A 15,796-nucleotide genomic window follows, 5' to 3' on the forward strand; every position below is an offset into this window, starting at 1 on the left:
AGGGTACTTGTATGAAAAAAATTCCAAACTGACACATCCACGTTCAGGTGTGGAATTTTTTTAGTACAAATATCGTTACCGCTATACCGCATACCCTCCGGTGTGGCCAAGCCTTAAGATTTAAAAAAATTAATTCAACAATACAAATCAATTCAAATATAAAAAAATAAATTTTTTCAACAGCTTACTGAACAACTCCAAACTGCTGAACGATTTCATCCTTCGTTCAGTTAAATCATATTCGACGAAATTACAGTTTTAGAGCCTGTGTGTGTATTTTGTAGTTGTCATTTGCAAAAATATTTTCTTTCTTTCTGTCACTTAACAAAACACACGTGTGTTCTGTGTGTAAATTTTCAGTTGAATTTTATTGAATTTTTTTAATAAAATTCGCTGAAAATGCGTATCGAAACGTGTTATTTTTGTTCCAGCAAAATCTATCCTGGACATGGAATACAATTTGTGAGAAATGACTGCAAAGTAAGTGCATCAACACAAAACATAAATAACAACGTAGTTGTAACATTTTCTAATTATTTTTTTTTTGTGTAGATTTTCAAATTTTGCCGTGGTAAATGCCACAAAGCCTTCAAAAAGAGGAAGAATCCACGTAAGGTGCGCTGGACAAAAGCCTTCCGCAAAGCGGCTGGCAAAGAATTGGCTATCGACCCCAGCTTCGAATTTGAGAAGCGACGCAATGTCCCCGTTAAATATAGCCGTGAAACATGGAACAAAACTCTGGACGCAATCAAGAAGGTCGTTGAAATCAAGGAGAAACGCCAAGGACAATTTGTTTTGGATCGTTTGCGTAAGGGACGTGAAGTTGAAATTCAAATGGACGTTAAAAATGTCCAACAAAACATCTCACTTATTCGTTCGCCTGCTGCTGGTTTGAAGGAGCGTCGTGCCAAGGAGGACGCTCAGGAAGCAGCGCTGATGGAGGAAGAGGATGAAGAGAATATCACTTATGTTGATGCTCGTGAATTAGAAAAGAAACTTGAAGAAGGTGCGCTCGATGAGGATTTGGAGATGATGGCGGCGTGAAGTCTGTCTTGATTTTAGTTGGAAAGAAAACTTGCGTTTAGATTTAAGAGAGTAATTTGATAAGCGTGTTACAAAAATTGTAATTTTTCTTATTTTATTGTAACAACTTAGTTATAGATAATTAATAGAGTATGTTCCAGTATTTTGGATTTGTTTTCTTGTTTTATTAGAACAAAGTCATGGAAGGCATTGATCAAACCTATAAATCATCAGAGTAGCTCAAGATCTCTCCCTTAATTGTTTCAAAGCCACTTGTTGTTTTAAATGTATTTCAAAGCATTTAAAAGATTTATGCATCAACAGTAGCGGTTCCTTACGTCTTAACTATTTCATGATCTTACAATATTTATTTCAATAATCTTTACATCATTTGTGAAGTGTCCAGTGATTGTTCATTAAGTCGAGGATGCCACTCTGCATTTCGTTCCACTACCACTAAAGCAGAATGAAATCCGAAAATCGGAGAATCTTCGTACCTCTGAATGGTAACACGCGTCGAAATTCTAAAACATATGTTATTAAAACACATCACGATATAAAAAAAGGAATGTCTTAAAGTGTGATTTTTTTAAAAGAAAATCTTATTCAGCCCTATCGTGGGTTTCATGTGAACAAGATTCAACCCGGAAAAATTGAACTTCACTTTTCCCCTATTGTGAGTTCCGCGGGCGAAAAGTTGTTCACGTTCGGACTTCTCCCTCTTTTTCAACTTTTTTTTTCATGTAATTTGCGAGGTATTCTACAGTTCTTATCTCACTTAAATTTTGGTGTCGAACAAGAAACTAGTTTAGTGGAAAATGTAAATTCCCTTCGAGTGAAACTCGTAATTGCTTTTAAAATCCCGGGTGAACAAAAATATTCCGGGCAGAAAACATTCCACGTGAAACTCACAATAGGGCTGAAAAAAAAATTAAGTAAAAAATGATTTTTTAAGAAATTTTTAAGCTAAAATTTATCAGAAAAAAAAAATCTGGCAGCTTTATTTTGCAGCATTATATTTGTGGTGTTTGATTTAAATATGGTAACTGCATTAAAAAAAAGCCATTAAAAGAATACTTCTTTGAGCTTTTTTGCCTTATTTCACTATTTTTAACCATGAAAACTTAACGTTCGAATAGAGTTGACTCGATTTTTAGAATGAAAAGCCAATTGATATAGCGAACGCTCTCGTCATAGCGAATGACCTCGAACATTAATTATATCATTCGTTATACTGGACGTCCACTGTACAACCAATTGGGCAGGTTCAGAAACGTTAGGGACTAAATATTTAGGTAATTTCTCGGTCTCTGATTGGTCAACTGTAAAAAAAATCCTTCCAATTTAGGTAATTTTATTGGAAAGCTAACTGGAAAGTTAGGCAAGAAATTTTTCCCTAAACATTTAGGAAAGTTTTTTTTGTCAACATGACAGCTGACTGTTTTTAATTATAGAATTTCGTTAACAGAATTAAATTTATTTGTGTGAAAAACGAGTAAAATGTGCATTATCGGTTATAATTAATGTTATTTATTTATTAAAATGAAGTGAAATTTGGTGTCTGCCCCATGCGATCTATAATTTGTTGAGTAGATTTCAAAATTTGACAATAACATCACATCCAAACTAATTTAGGGAATTTACTCAAATTTCCGTTCAGAAAATGACGTTGCCTAAATATCTAGTCCCTAATATTTCCTGAACGTGCCCATTGTATTTTTGTAGGCAAGGGGTTAACCTTGATTTTTTCTCGAAAATCCGATAAAAATAAATTTGTGATTTTTTTACATAAACAGATAGGCCTGTTCATTGTGAACTCGAATTTGTCAACCAAAACTTGTTTGGAGACTTTGATCCGAAAATATCGGTTTCCGAATGAAAAAAAAAATATAATATTTCGATTGCAAATAATTCAGCAACCAGCCCTTCAAGAAACTTTTGGTTTTCAGCTAAGAGACCTTTCTTTTGATGTCTCACTCGATTGATTTGTACAACATTTTTGAAATTGTATTTTTTGTAGGCAAGGGGTTAACCTTGATTTTTTCTCGAAAATCCGATAAAAATAAATTTGTGATTTTTTTACATAAACAGATAGGCCTGTTCATTGTGAACTCGAATTTGTCAACCAAAACTTGTTTGGAGACTTTGATTCGAAAATATCGGTTTCCGAATGAAAAAAATATATAATATTTCGATTGCAAATAATTCAGCAACCAGCCCTTCAAGAAACTTTTGGTTTTCAGCTATGAATAGAGCTCTAAGAGACCTTTCTTTTGATGTCTCACTCGATTGATTTGGATAACATTTTTGAAATTGTATTTTTTGTAGGCAAGTGGTTAACCTTGATTTTTTCTCGAAAATCCGATAAAAATAAATTTGTGATTTTTTTATAAAAGAGATAGGCCTGTTCATTGTGAGCTCGAATTTGTCAACCAAAACTTGTTTGGAGACTTTTATCCGAAAATATCGGTTTCCGAATGAAAAAAAAATATAATATTTCGATTGCAAATAATTCAGCAACCAGCCCTTAAAGAAACTTTTGGTTTTCAGCTATGAATAGAGCTCTAAGAGACCTTTCTTTTGATGTCTCACTCGATTGATTTGGACAACATTTTTGAAATTGTATTTTTTGTAGGCAAGGGGTTAACCTTGATTTTTTCTCGAAAATCCGATAAAAATAAATTTGTGATTTTTTTACATAAAGAGATAGGCCTGTTCATTGTGAACTCGAATTTGTCAACCAAAACTTGTTTGGAGACTTTTATCCGAAAATATCGGTTTCCGAATGAAAAAAAAAATAGTATTTCGATTGCAAATAATTCAGCAACCAGCCCTTCAAGAAACTTTTGGTTTTCAGCTAAGAGACCTTTCTTTTGATGTCTCACTCGATTGATTTGTACAACATTTTTGAAATTGTATTTTTTGTAGGCAAGGGGTTAACCTTGATTTTTTCTCGAAAATCCGATAAAAATAAATTTGTGATTTTTTTACATAAATAGATAGGCCCCTTTATTGTGAACTCGAATCTGTTAACCAAAACATGTTTGGAGAATTTGATTCGAAAATATCGGTTTCCGAATGAAAAAAATATATAATATTTCGATTGCAAATAATTCAGCAACCAGCCCTTCAAGAAACTTTTGGTTTTCAGCTATGAATAGAGCTCTAAGAGACCTTTCTTTTGATGTCTCACTCGATTGATTTGGATAACATTTTTGAAATTGTATTTTTTGTAGGCAAGTGGTTAACCTTGATTTTTTCTCGAAAATCCGATAAAAATAAATTTGTGATTTTTTTACATAAAGAGATAGGCCTGTTCATTGTGAACTCGAATTTGTCAACCAAAACTTGTTTGGAGACTTTTATCCGAAAATATCGGTTTCCGAATGAAAAAAAAATATAATATTTCGATTGCAAATAATTCAGCAACCAGCCCTTAAAGAAACTTTTGGTTTTCAGCTATGAATAGAGCTCTAAGAGACCTTTCTTTTGATGTCTCACTCGATTGATTTGGACAACATTTTTGAAATTGTATTTTTTGTAGGCAAGGGGTTAACCTTGATTTTTTCTCGAAAATCCGATAAAAATAAATTTGTGATTTTTTTACATAAAGAGATAGGCCTGTTCATTGTGAACTCGAATTTGTCAACCAAAACTTGTTTGGAGACTTTTATCCGAAAATATCGGTTTCCGAATGAAAAAAAAATATATTATTTCGATTGCAAATAATTCAGCAACCAGCCCTTCAAGAAACTTTTGGTTTGCAGCTATAAGATACACCAAAACGATAGAAAACATAAGGAACACATTACATTTTTACTTTTTGCTCTATGACAACCTGGAGCCTAGATATTCGAATAGAACCAAAATATCCCCAAAATGCAATTTGGGTATAACTCCCCTCGCATAAAAGAATGGTCAGGTGGTTAGAATTGGATTTTAAGGTTTTAAGTAAGACCAATTGATCCATGAAATAAAAAAAGGAAGTGCCTCTGTGTCTGCGCGCAAGGTCAAATGACGTTTCAAAGGATAATTATCAATTTATGAATCTATCGTCTTTAAAATAAATGCTCGCTTTGAGGACTTTTGAAATTTTAAGGCATACAAAAAGTAATTCTAATATGCAATTAATAAAGCAAAAAATGAAAATATTCATCTATTTTCTTTAAACGCTCACTTTAATTTTTTTTCCTATTAATGGTCAATTTGCGTAGAATTACACATTTAAAAAATTTTATCCTAAAAGTTTTAAAAAATTTAGTAACTTGAATTGAGAAGAGCAAGTTCGTGCGTCCAGTCGTACATTTTAGTTTTATTTCGATATGAACATATGGTAGGTACCCTAATTTTGCAATGTAATAGTGGTCAAAAGTTTTATTAGGGTCTAAGGTTTAATAATATGTAAAAAAAAAAAATTATAATATAGTTCGTCTTTGGCTCGCTCAAATCGCTCAAAAAATGATTTTTTTTCTTCGCATATTATTTCGCATCTTCTTTACTAAGTGTTCAATTCCAACAAATATATGCTTAAAAGTTTTTTTTTTATAAAGATATATGAATATGTATTTAACATATTTGTTTTTGTATTCAAACGGCGCACAGTGTGGCCGATGGTAGGAAAAGTTGGCAAAAATTATTTTTCTTCGTTTCTAAGTTTGTTATGGGTAAAAATACTATATTAAAGCACAAAACTGAGACAACTTTTGTGATTCTATGAAAAATTATCAAAAACGCACATTGTAAGGACATAAGTATCTGTTACCTTTAACTTTGAAGTTGTTTGAGAAAGAAAATTGTTATTTATTTGTTCAATACTTAGATTTTACTGTTTTTTTTTTTTAAATAAGATTATTCTTAAAAATAGATTTTAGACCTGACTCAACGGTTTAGTCATAACAAAATCTTTTTAATGAAAAAATACACTGGTCAACAAAATTCAACTTTTTTTGTCCGAAGAACCAAAACATACTTTTCTGAAAGATTTAGGGATGCTGAACTCGAATCCACGAAAGAAATATTCTATTAGCTTCCGTTTTTTGAAATATTACCGTTATAAAATGCAAAAAAACACGTTATTTTGAATGTTTATGAGGTTATGGTAAAAAAGTGTGGTAATTTCTTTAAGCATAGTTTGACGCGGACATCTTCTTCAGAGAACCGTTTCAAATTTTCCGATCTTTTTTCATGTATGAGATATCTCAAGCTGCGCCTGCGTCTCCATTGTGTAGATCAACACTATTTCCTTAAATTTTTAGCCACAATGCTAACCGTACACACTTTCAGTTTTGGCTAATAGAATAATTCTGACAATGGATACAAGTTCAGAATTTCTAACACCTTCAGAAAAGTAAAATTCTGTTGAACTGCATTGTCAGTACTTCCGGAATCTGAGAAATATATACAAAAAAATCGTTATTTTTAGATAACTTCACATAGTGTTTACTCAAAAAGGGGCAATCATGGGCACCACTTTTTTAATTGACACGAAAGACGACACTCTCAACAATAAAGGGACACCAAAAACAAAGCGCCACTTCACGTTCACACCTTTGTGAACTTTTTCTTAACGAGTTTGTATGACGCACACAAAAAACGAATGATTTTAAAGACACCGAATTCGAATAATTTTTTCAAACAAACTAGACACTCATAATTCAAAAGAGGAATGAGAATCGAAAGCTTCCCTTTTGCTTGTAATTCCAAATTTATTTCAAATTTTTATCTTTTGATTTAACGAAATAGCACTTAAAACTTGAAACACAGACGGGAGCTAGAAAAAGGTAAATAACGAATAATTTCGTCAATGGCGACATTTTAAAGTGTAGTTACTCACCGCGTTAGACTTAAACCGTGGAATAAAACCGGTTTTGTGTAGCTTATTAATCCCTTTATTAAAGTAAATTTGTATTTGGCAGTTCGGTACAATTTGCCAGCTTTTGATACCATTGGCCACACTGTGCGGCGTGCGTAATTAAAAAAAAAACATAATACAGTAATACCTCGATAATGTGAACTAATTAAAACAAGGCGTTTTCGGATTTTAGGGGGATTCACATTACTGGAACGTTTTCCAATTCTCATTGAACTGATCAAAACAATCTTTATAACCAATAAATATAACCCAAAATAATGTTTTGAAGCATTTATTGAAAAAAATATCAGAAAAAATAAATAAGTAAAATACAGGTACCTAGGTATGCGTTTCAAAACATCAACAAAAAATCATTAAAATCGGTAGAATCAATTCTTCATTAAAGCAGCTGCATTCAATATTTCTTAAGATATGTCTATACAAACAACTGTTGTCCCTTATCCAGGCCTATAAAGACAATTTCGTGCCCGAACTAGAAAAACACGCAAGCTTTTACAAAAGAAATTCACATTACAGAGTATAAAAATTTTCGAAGTTCACATTATAGAGATGACAATGATAATTTTTGGCGATTCACATTTTAGAGAAATTCGCATTATCGGTAATTCACATTATCGAGGGACTACTGTATTTCAAAAATCTCTAAAAATTAAAATTTCTTCGATTTCTTCCTATATTTTGAGCGAGTCAAAGATACCTATTAATTTAAATACAAATTGTAAATGCAGGATTTATTTTTGATAAGTAATGCAACTTTTAAAAGCTATTACATTTAAAAATTCCATACTTGAGCATGGACATTATTTTTTTTGTATGATGTTTAAAAAATGAACCTTCTTTAAAAAAACACCAAATGTGTTTGTATGCATAAATCAATTAAGTTAGCACTTTTTAAAGTTATAACGCGTCAGAATATGGCTTTAAAATAATAGGTACGTTAAAAAAAAGCATACAAAATAGTTAAAAAAAACTATTTTTGGAAAACTATTGTTTCAGTTTTAGGTAATGTTTTTGCAACACCTGTTTCAAATTTCGATGAAAACAGAAACTAAAATAAATCCCTCAAAATATGAGCCTTCAAAATTAATATTTAGTACTCTCCCTTCGCTTGTGAAAAGTTTTCATAAAAAACTCGGATACCTACTTGAGTTTTTATTTTTAAAATATTTTAAACTCTACTGTATTTAATGCTACAGAAAAAAAAAATCCAGATTACTTAGGTATACATAGGGTATATCGAAATCGGTACAGCTATACAACTTTTTACCTTTTTTCGATAAAAAAAAGGATCTCAAACACCGGAAAGGTATATCGTTACCGTATACTTACCTTTCCGGTGTTTGAGATCCTCTAAAAATCTTAAATGTTACGTATACACCACAGTGCTCATGAATCGATCGATTCGCTATGCTTTGTTTAGTAGACAATTTTTATTACGTTCAATGATATGATAAGAAAGCTTAAAAATAAATGTAAAAAACGTTTGTTGTTTGTGTCGTATGATGTCAAATCTATGAAACAACCGACAACACCGATTTAGATTGAAAAGTTTGCAGTTGTTCATTACTATTTATACATGTACAAATTTACTTTGTAGTTTCATACGATCATACTACATATAACAAAACTGTTTTACAGTTATGATCACTAGATTATCTCGTACAACAACAACACTTTCCTACCCGAGCAGAAGATCATGTGTTGTTTGTACATTGTACTTGATCTACTAATCATCAACTCATTTATAAGTCTACTACACCTCCAAAGATAAGCGGTTAATATTTAAAATATCATCTTGTCGATTGTTGCTAATGTCTACAAAAATAAATTTTGTGCCCTTGTTTTTTTTTTTTAAATAATGAACGATTAGAAAGTGATTCGACTTTACGCTTTACCCTAAAACTTTGTTTTTAATTGAAAGTACTCATGACTAAACCCAAATTTAATTTAAAAATTGAGCCCAGGTAGTTTAGGTCACTCATTTTCTGGAATCAAATGAAATAAAATAATTAGTCGAGAAAAAAATTGTTTATAACATGCAACACATGTAAGGATACGTTAATAAAGAAATTAAACAAGTCCCTATAGCTTTTAAAATCTTATGAATTGTTAATAAAAAGGAATGCAAAAAACATGTTATGCTTAACTTACATAGTAAATGGTCTCGAAACTATGTTATTTTATTGATTAACTTATCAGATTCGTATAGTTTTTTAATACATTGAATTGAAATGCTCAATTTTTAATCATAAAAGCGCTAGCATGCACGACACAATCGTATATTAAAATTAATAGACAACAGGTAAAATTTTAACATAAAATCAATATTTTTCCCATGAGGTTTTATACAGCAACAAGTCATTGTTTATTCTAATGGAAATGCAAACTATACATTTGTGTTGATATCAACCGATATAGCAATAATGGAGACATGCTTTCTTCTTAATTAAATTAGTTGATGTCTTTTCAATACACCTATATTAAATGTCAGTATTTTGTATTCTCCTGGATAGGAAAGTTCTAAATGTGAAATTTCTTTGTTCTACTCCTATTAAATAAAAATAAATTTTTAAAAATCATGTCTTATACTGGAAGTTTGTACACATTAAGAAAAAAAACCTACCACTGATACGAGCACATAATGTAAATACAATTTCTTTCAGGAATTTTCATCATCCTCTCTGTGATAATCGCAATTTTAAGCTTTGTATGGATTCTTCTTTATCAGCTTTTAAAGGAAAATGTGTCAAATATACTTGAACCATCTGAAGGATATGTGTTTGATTATATAGTTGGTAATCGGTGGCGTATACTTACTTTTTGTTGTTGTTGTTTTTTTTGTAATTTATCGATTTTTTTATTTCTCAATCAACAGTGGGTGGAGGAACAGCTGGATCTGTTCTGGCAACATTACTAACAAAGCATTCAAATTCGACGGTGCTTCTTCTCGAAGCTGGAGATAAATTTGGATTTATAAGCAAAATTCCATTGCTAGCGACAGTTTTACAAAAGAGCGTAAATGATTGGTCATTTCTTTCAGTACCACAGAGATACTCATCAAAGGGTTTACATGACCAGGTAATAATTATAATATATTTAAAAACTTAAAGTAAGTCTAATGCTATACATATACATAATATCAATATGCTTGTATGTATGAATGAACAACAGATAAAATTAAGCATTTTTACTAGAGACAGTTATAGAATGAGCTTACAATATAATTAAGTCAAGGACAATTATTAGCGTTCGTTCGTTGACAATGACTCACAAGAGTTTTTTTTTATTAGTTTAAGAGCCGAAATCAAACATTTTAGGTGAATCAATAACTGTTGAAATTTCATATTCACATAGAAAAAAAAAAAGAATATCTGAACTAATTTTGCAACACAGCCACAGTAGTGGGTAGTTTTCTTTTCTTTTAATCTTCACAAGTAGTTTTATTAAAAAAGATTTACTTTTCATTCAATTCGGCAATAATATTGTGATAAGTCTACAATAGTGACCAAGTTTAGCTGTTTAAAAAGTACAGCTTGTTTCCTGGATAACGGCTTTTCAATGTTTTCTATCGCCACTGGCCATTCTTACCGTTCGCGTACACTAAAACCGAATTATCGGCCGACATCGGGTCGGAACTACTTGGACGACTTTCTCGGACGATCGTCTGCATACACTGCTTCCGATCTAGGACGTCGCACAGTGGCCCGTTTTAACTTTTTTGCTTGCAAAATTAATATCTTCTAAACAAATAAAGACATCGACACATTTTTTTTTTATCTTGAAGGAAATTTCCAAGGCTATGAAAATTGTGAGTTTCAAAAAAAAAAACTTTACAGGGTGTTTCAGAATTTGGTGTTAAAATAAGAAGTTTTAGGTAAGGTTGTAAACATAATGGTTTTGATTACAATCATCAAAAATCAATTTCTGAAGTAATCTGAGTTAGGTGACACAGTGGGGAAAAAGGAAAGGAACCAATTCGAGTGAAACAGTGGGGAGAAAAGTATTTTTTTTTGTTTTTTATTTTTATGCAATTTTTTTATTTTTCTTTATAGAAGAGTACATTTATAAAGTATTTCAGTGATATATTACAAGTCAAACAGTGGAAAAAGATAAAAGTAACAAATTAAGACATAAAAAAAACTAGATTTCTTTAAAACTATTATCTAAGTCCGGGGTGATTTGTAATAAACTCATCATTTCTGGACAGTATTGTTCCTGCAGATCTTTTTGGTTTCTTACATGCCTTAAGGAAGAAATAGGTGTATCCGATGAGGTTGCAAGCATGTTAAATAGGTCTTCATTCTGCCGAATCCTTGAAACTTTGCACGTATTTTGATATCTGTACTTCTTGTGGTCATTAACTTTGCACTCCTGGGCTTCTTCTGACAGTTCTCCAAGTGGAAGTGATTGGTATTCGATGATATTTTGACTATGGACCATTATTTTGTGAAGAGTAGTGGTGAGTACTGAATAGTTTTTCAGGATACTTTTTTTTAGAAGCTCTGCTGTTTTCTTAGTATACTCTCCAAATTTAACTGCATTCACTACTTCCCTGCAATTCAAAACATTCAGTAGGTATTATTTTCAGCATCATAATAACTTCTCCATTGACTCCAGTTATTCGAGAGGTTGCATCTGATTGTTCTCCTTGAAGTGTTTCCATTATTAGTATTTCCATAGCCTTTCTTTGGTTTATCCACATCAAGTCCAAGCTCTTCTCGAAAACGCGTTTGGATCGCTTGTTTTCTTCTCTTTTCCATCTCCTTGGTCCCAATATATTCATAAAAAATCATGTTATTGAAATCCACCACTTACAAAACAAAGAACTCTAATTTTCCAAGATTTCATTTTCACACATGAAAAAAAATGTCGAAAAAATGACTTACCTTTTCAAATCAAATCGCTCTAGCTCAGTTGGATGCAAAATGACGCAGCTGAGCTTTTGGATTTTTATTAAGAAGTATATAAGGATTTTGAATCAGCTGAGCTTGGTTTGATTACGTAGGAATCTTTTTTTTCTTAAAAAATAAATTTTTTAATTTTTTTTTTTAATTTTTGGTTTAAATATTTACACAGCATTTGAAAAAAAAAATCAAAATCAAAACGTTTTAGGAGCCCTCTTCCTAGTTTTAGTGTTAAAACAAAGCTAAGAAAAAAAATAAAAAAACAGATTTTTTTTTTTTCATAGTAAAAATTTATTAACTTTGACTTGCTCTATAAGGCACACCAATAACCCAAATTGAAATTTTTTTTCGAATACTCGAGCTCCAACCATTTGTGAATCCAGTGATCTAAAAGTTTTTCATTATCGACCCACCCGAAAAATGAATATTGCAAGCACTTTTGTCTAAATGGGCTGCCGGTCTGTAGTCTGACTTTGCGAAACTTGAAGTGCATATAATAATTGTTTTCAATGGAATATTTTGAAGAAATTTATATTTTTGAAAGTTCATACCGCCAATTTTTGGAAAGAAAATGCTTTTAGCAATATCTATGTATAAATAAACCCAACAACGGACGAAAAATCCAAACAAGTTCGGATTATTCCGGTTGATCGGTTATTATCGGGCGTCAACGTACTACAACGGACGATGTCACTTTCAGTGGTGTACGCACTCTCTTTTCTTTCTATGTGCTTGGTTCTATCGGCCGAGTTCGGCCGACAACGCCCTTGCATAATTCGGCCGATGACGGATTTGGTGTACGCGAGCCGTTAGGCTGTAGCTCCTTATAGAGACAGACTGACAGACTTTTTCTCGTGCGTCGCAGTGAGTTCGTTGGGCGGTTCAAAGGAAAAACTCACTAACTGCTATTGATATTGAAATCTTATGCGGTTAGTGAGCATTTCCTTTGAATGGACGTTATGATATGCACAAAATGTAGGTAAAAAATGTTAATAATCCACATTTTTTCAAGTAAAAGCATTTATGGATTGGGCACGTTCAAACAGTTAACATAAAGCTATCGGATAGCTTTTTGTTGTTGTAAACAATGTTAAAAATTAGCAAAGAAACGAACCATTTTCTGTCAAAAAATAATCTGAAGGTATCCGAGAATTTCCTTACTTATCCTCCTGGGCCCATAAAAAAAGCTTTAACAACACATAATCATATCGATTTCTTATTTTAGAACAGTGTTACAGATATGTATTTGGAAGAGGATTAGTAAAAGTTACTTATTAAATGATTTTGAAATAATTTTTTTTTGTTTATTCCAGCGTCAAGCTCTTCCTCGGGGAAAAGGCTTAGGTGGATCTTCGCAAATAAATTTTATGCTCCATTTCGATGGATATGATAAAGATTTTGATCGATGGAAACAAATGGGTTTAAGAGAATGGTCATCAAAAATTATGAAACCCTTCATTGATGCAGCAAAGCCTAAAAGTGACGAGTATTTCAAGATACGAAGACACTATTCCAAATTAGCTGAAGCATTTGATAGAGCTGAAACCGATTTCGAGCACAAACCATGGAATTTTCGAAGAGCAAAATACACAGTAAGGCGAGGATATCGATGGGGAGTTTATCAGAAATATCTTCAAACTGTTTATGGAAAATGGAATCTAAAAATCATTACAAACGCAGTTGTACGTCGAGTGAATATTAAAAACGGATTAGCTGAATCTGTAACAGTTGGTATTAAAGACGATGATGGCAAGGAAACCAAATTCGACTTCAAAGCTTCAAAAGAGATAATTATATCATCTGGCGCTTATCAATCACCTCAAGTACTCCTGTCATCGGGAATAGGCCCGAAAAATTTTCTGCAGAAAATCGGAATTCCAGTCCAAAATGACCTGCCCAAAGTTGGTAAAAATCTTTTTGATCATATGAATTTGCCCCTTTTTGTATCGGTAGCTGAAAAGACAAGTATCAATGCGGATGCTTTATTAAGTATAAGGGAAGTCTTAACTTATTTCACCACTGGGACTGGACATTTTGGAAATTTTGGTGTAATTGGAAATGTAGACAGTATGGAAGAGAAAAGTGGCTCGATGTTGTTTGGCGTTGGTGCAATTGATGAAAGTGCTCTCATGTCGATATCAAACTTCAAAAGAGAACACTTTCGAGCGTTGTTCCCACTGTATTACAATTCAACGCAAGAAGGATTTGTGATAATTTCAACCTGTCTGCAACCAAAATCAAGAGGATCTGTAGTAGTTAGGAATGATAATGTTCGAAGGAATCCACTTATCGATCCCAATTATTTGGCTGAAATAGAAGATGTCAATTGTACTATTCGAGCGATTCGAAATAGTATCAAGATTGCAACCTCAGATGCTTTTGCCATACTGAAGCCAAAGATACATTGGCCTAAAATTAAAGAATGCTCAAATTTTGGACCATTCGAAAGAGATTCAAAGTGGAATCAACCATCAGATAATTATTTGGAATGTATTTTAAGGTATGTCGGACTGACTTCACATCATCCAGGAGGCAGTTGTAGAATGGGACTTACGAAATACGATAGTGTTGTGGACCAAGATTTGAGGTACTAGAAGTATCTACCTACAAAATTTTCTTTTAAATATATAAAAAAATTAATTTACAGAGTTCACGGTGTAAGAGGATTACGGGTAATTGATGCTAGTGTTTTACCAACGCCGCTCTCAGGAAATCCAAATTCAATTATCATTGCAATAGCAATAAGGGGTGCTGCATTAATTATAAAATCGAATAAAGATAAATAGTGACTTTGAATACGGAACATTGATTTTTTTGGAAGTTCAGTTCAAGTTAAGTTCAAATTTGGGTAGTTTGCTCTTGTGGCTAAAAATAGCTCAAGGTTAGGTTAGGTTAGGTTAAATGGGCTGACAGTTGATCTTGTTACCGTCACACTTAGATCAATGTAGATCCCTTGTGATACCCTGAAGTATTGTAACTTCATGAAAAAGTGATAACCTATGAATGCTATGGTTGTTCGAGCCATTTGGAGGACTTTACAAAGTTCAGCAGGCTATTGCCTGAAAGTTCCGAAAGTTCTTCTAATTCATTAAAGAAGTAGTTTCCTAAGAATTTTTTCCTAGTGCGACAGAGTGCTGGGCAGTGACAGAGGAAGTGAACAGTGTTTTCCTGTTCGTCCTCATTGCCGCAGCCTCTGCATAGATCATCCGTACTAAGCCCCATTTTCTTTTTCAAACTTTAAAGCTTTTTATGCAAAAATTTAAGAATCCATTATAAATAGATTTTTTGAAAGAAGTCATTCTATAGTTATTTAAGCACCGTTTAAAATAATTTAAATCGCAAGATGAAGCAAGCGATTTGATTGATTTATATATGAATAAAATGGAATTTTAAGTACAAAAATTAAAAAACGTTAGAAACATTTTATACAAAAATAATTCTTATATACACGGCTGTTCTAATATTCGTTCGAGTTTGAAAACGGAAACGAAAATTGAATCCGTAGGGATTGAAAAGGGTTGTTCTGATTTCCATTCGACTTTTTCGTTGGAGAATATCGATTTCCGGTTGCAAATTGTTACCTGGATTGAAAACGGCAAAAATTTGTCGGATTGTAGGTCCGTTCGTTTTTCGAAACACCTACGAACTCGCAAAATGTAATCGAATACGGAATTCGGAACAGCTAAAATTTGAAAACGGGAGAAAATAGAATTCGAACGGAAATCAGAACAGAATTTTCTAAATGGTATGCTATTTTTAAGAAAATATTTGTCAACTAGTTTTCAACTATTTTATTTTTCAAAAAAAAAAGAAAAAAAAGATTAAATTTTGATTAAACATCCAAAAATATGCCATTTGAAAATTTTGTAAGGTTACAGTTACTTAAAGGCTTCTTTAATATCGTCCAATTCGTTTACGAGAAATTGAGACTTAAAAATGCTTCTATGTCAGAAAGAGCAAGCAAAAAAATATAACAGTTATAATGCAATTTACAAAC

General features: G+C 32.2%; 2 protein-coding genes across 2 annotated transcripts; both read left to right on the forward strand.

Annotated features, from left to right (window-relative positions):
• Positions 1 to 296: 296 nt before the first annotated feature.
• LOC129916141 (probable ribosome biogenesis protein RLP24) lies at positions 297 to 1,186 on the forward strand. The gene is made up of 2 exons (XM_055995937.1): positions 297 to 480; positions 553 to 1,186. Exons 1-2 carry the CDS (start codon positions 400 to 402, stop codon positions 1,042 to 1,044), a joined length of 573 nt encoding a protein of 190 aa, XP_055851912.1. The 5' UTR covers positions 297 to 399; the 3' UTR covers positions 1,045 to 1,186.
• An 8,201-nt stretch (positions 1,187 to 9,387) lies between these two features.
• Positions 9,388 to 14,649, forward strand: LOC129916394 (neither inactivation nor afterpotential protein G). Its single transcript, XM_055996296.1, has 5 exons — positions 9,388 to 9,489; positions 9,559 to 9,690; positions 9,771 to 9,973; positions 13,113 to 14,386; positions 14,447 to 14,649. Exons 1-5 carry the CDS (start codon positions 9,474 to 9,476, stop codon positions 14,583 to 14,585), a joined length of 1,764 nt encoding a protein of 587 aa, XP_055852271.1. The 5' UTR covers positions 9,388 to 9,473; the 3' UTR covers positions 14,586 to 14,649.
• Positions 14,650 to 15,796: the final 1,147 nt, after the last annotated feature.

The sequence above is a fragment of the Episyrphus balteatus genome, chromosome 3 (genome assembly GCF_945859705.1).
Source record: "Episyrphus balteatus chromosome 3, idEpiBalt1.1, whole genome shotgun sequence".
NCBI classification, from domain to species: Eukaryota; Metazoa; Arthropoda; class Insecta; order Diptera; family Syrphidae; genus Episyrphus; species Episyrphus balteatus.

What these genes read in the sequence shown, in the direction of transcription:
- LOC129916141 (XM_055995937.1), top strand. Translation starts at nt 400, where the DNA reads ATGCGTATCGAAACGTGTTATTTTTGTTCCAGCAAAATCTATCCTGGA. An exon ending in TTGTGAGAAATGACTGCAAA is followed by an intron (nt 481 to 552) that starts GTAAGTGCATCA and finishes TTTTTTGTGTAG; the next exon opens with ATTTTCAAATTTTGCCGTGG.
- LOC129916394 (XM_055996296.1), top strand. An exon ending in TGTGTTTGATTATATAGTTG is followed by an intron (nt 9,691 to 9,770) that starts GTAATCGGTGGC and finishes CTCAATCAACAG; the next exon opens with TGGGTGGAGGAACAGCTGGA. An exon ending in CAAAGGGTTTACATGACCAG is followed by an intron (nt 9,974 to 13,112) that starts GTAATAATTATA and finishes TGTTTATTCCAG; the next exon opens with CGTCAAGCTCTTCCTCGGGG.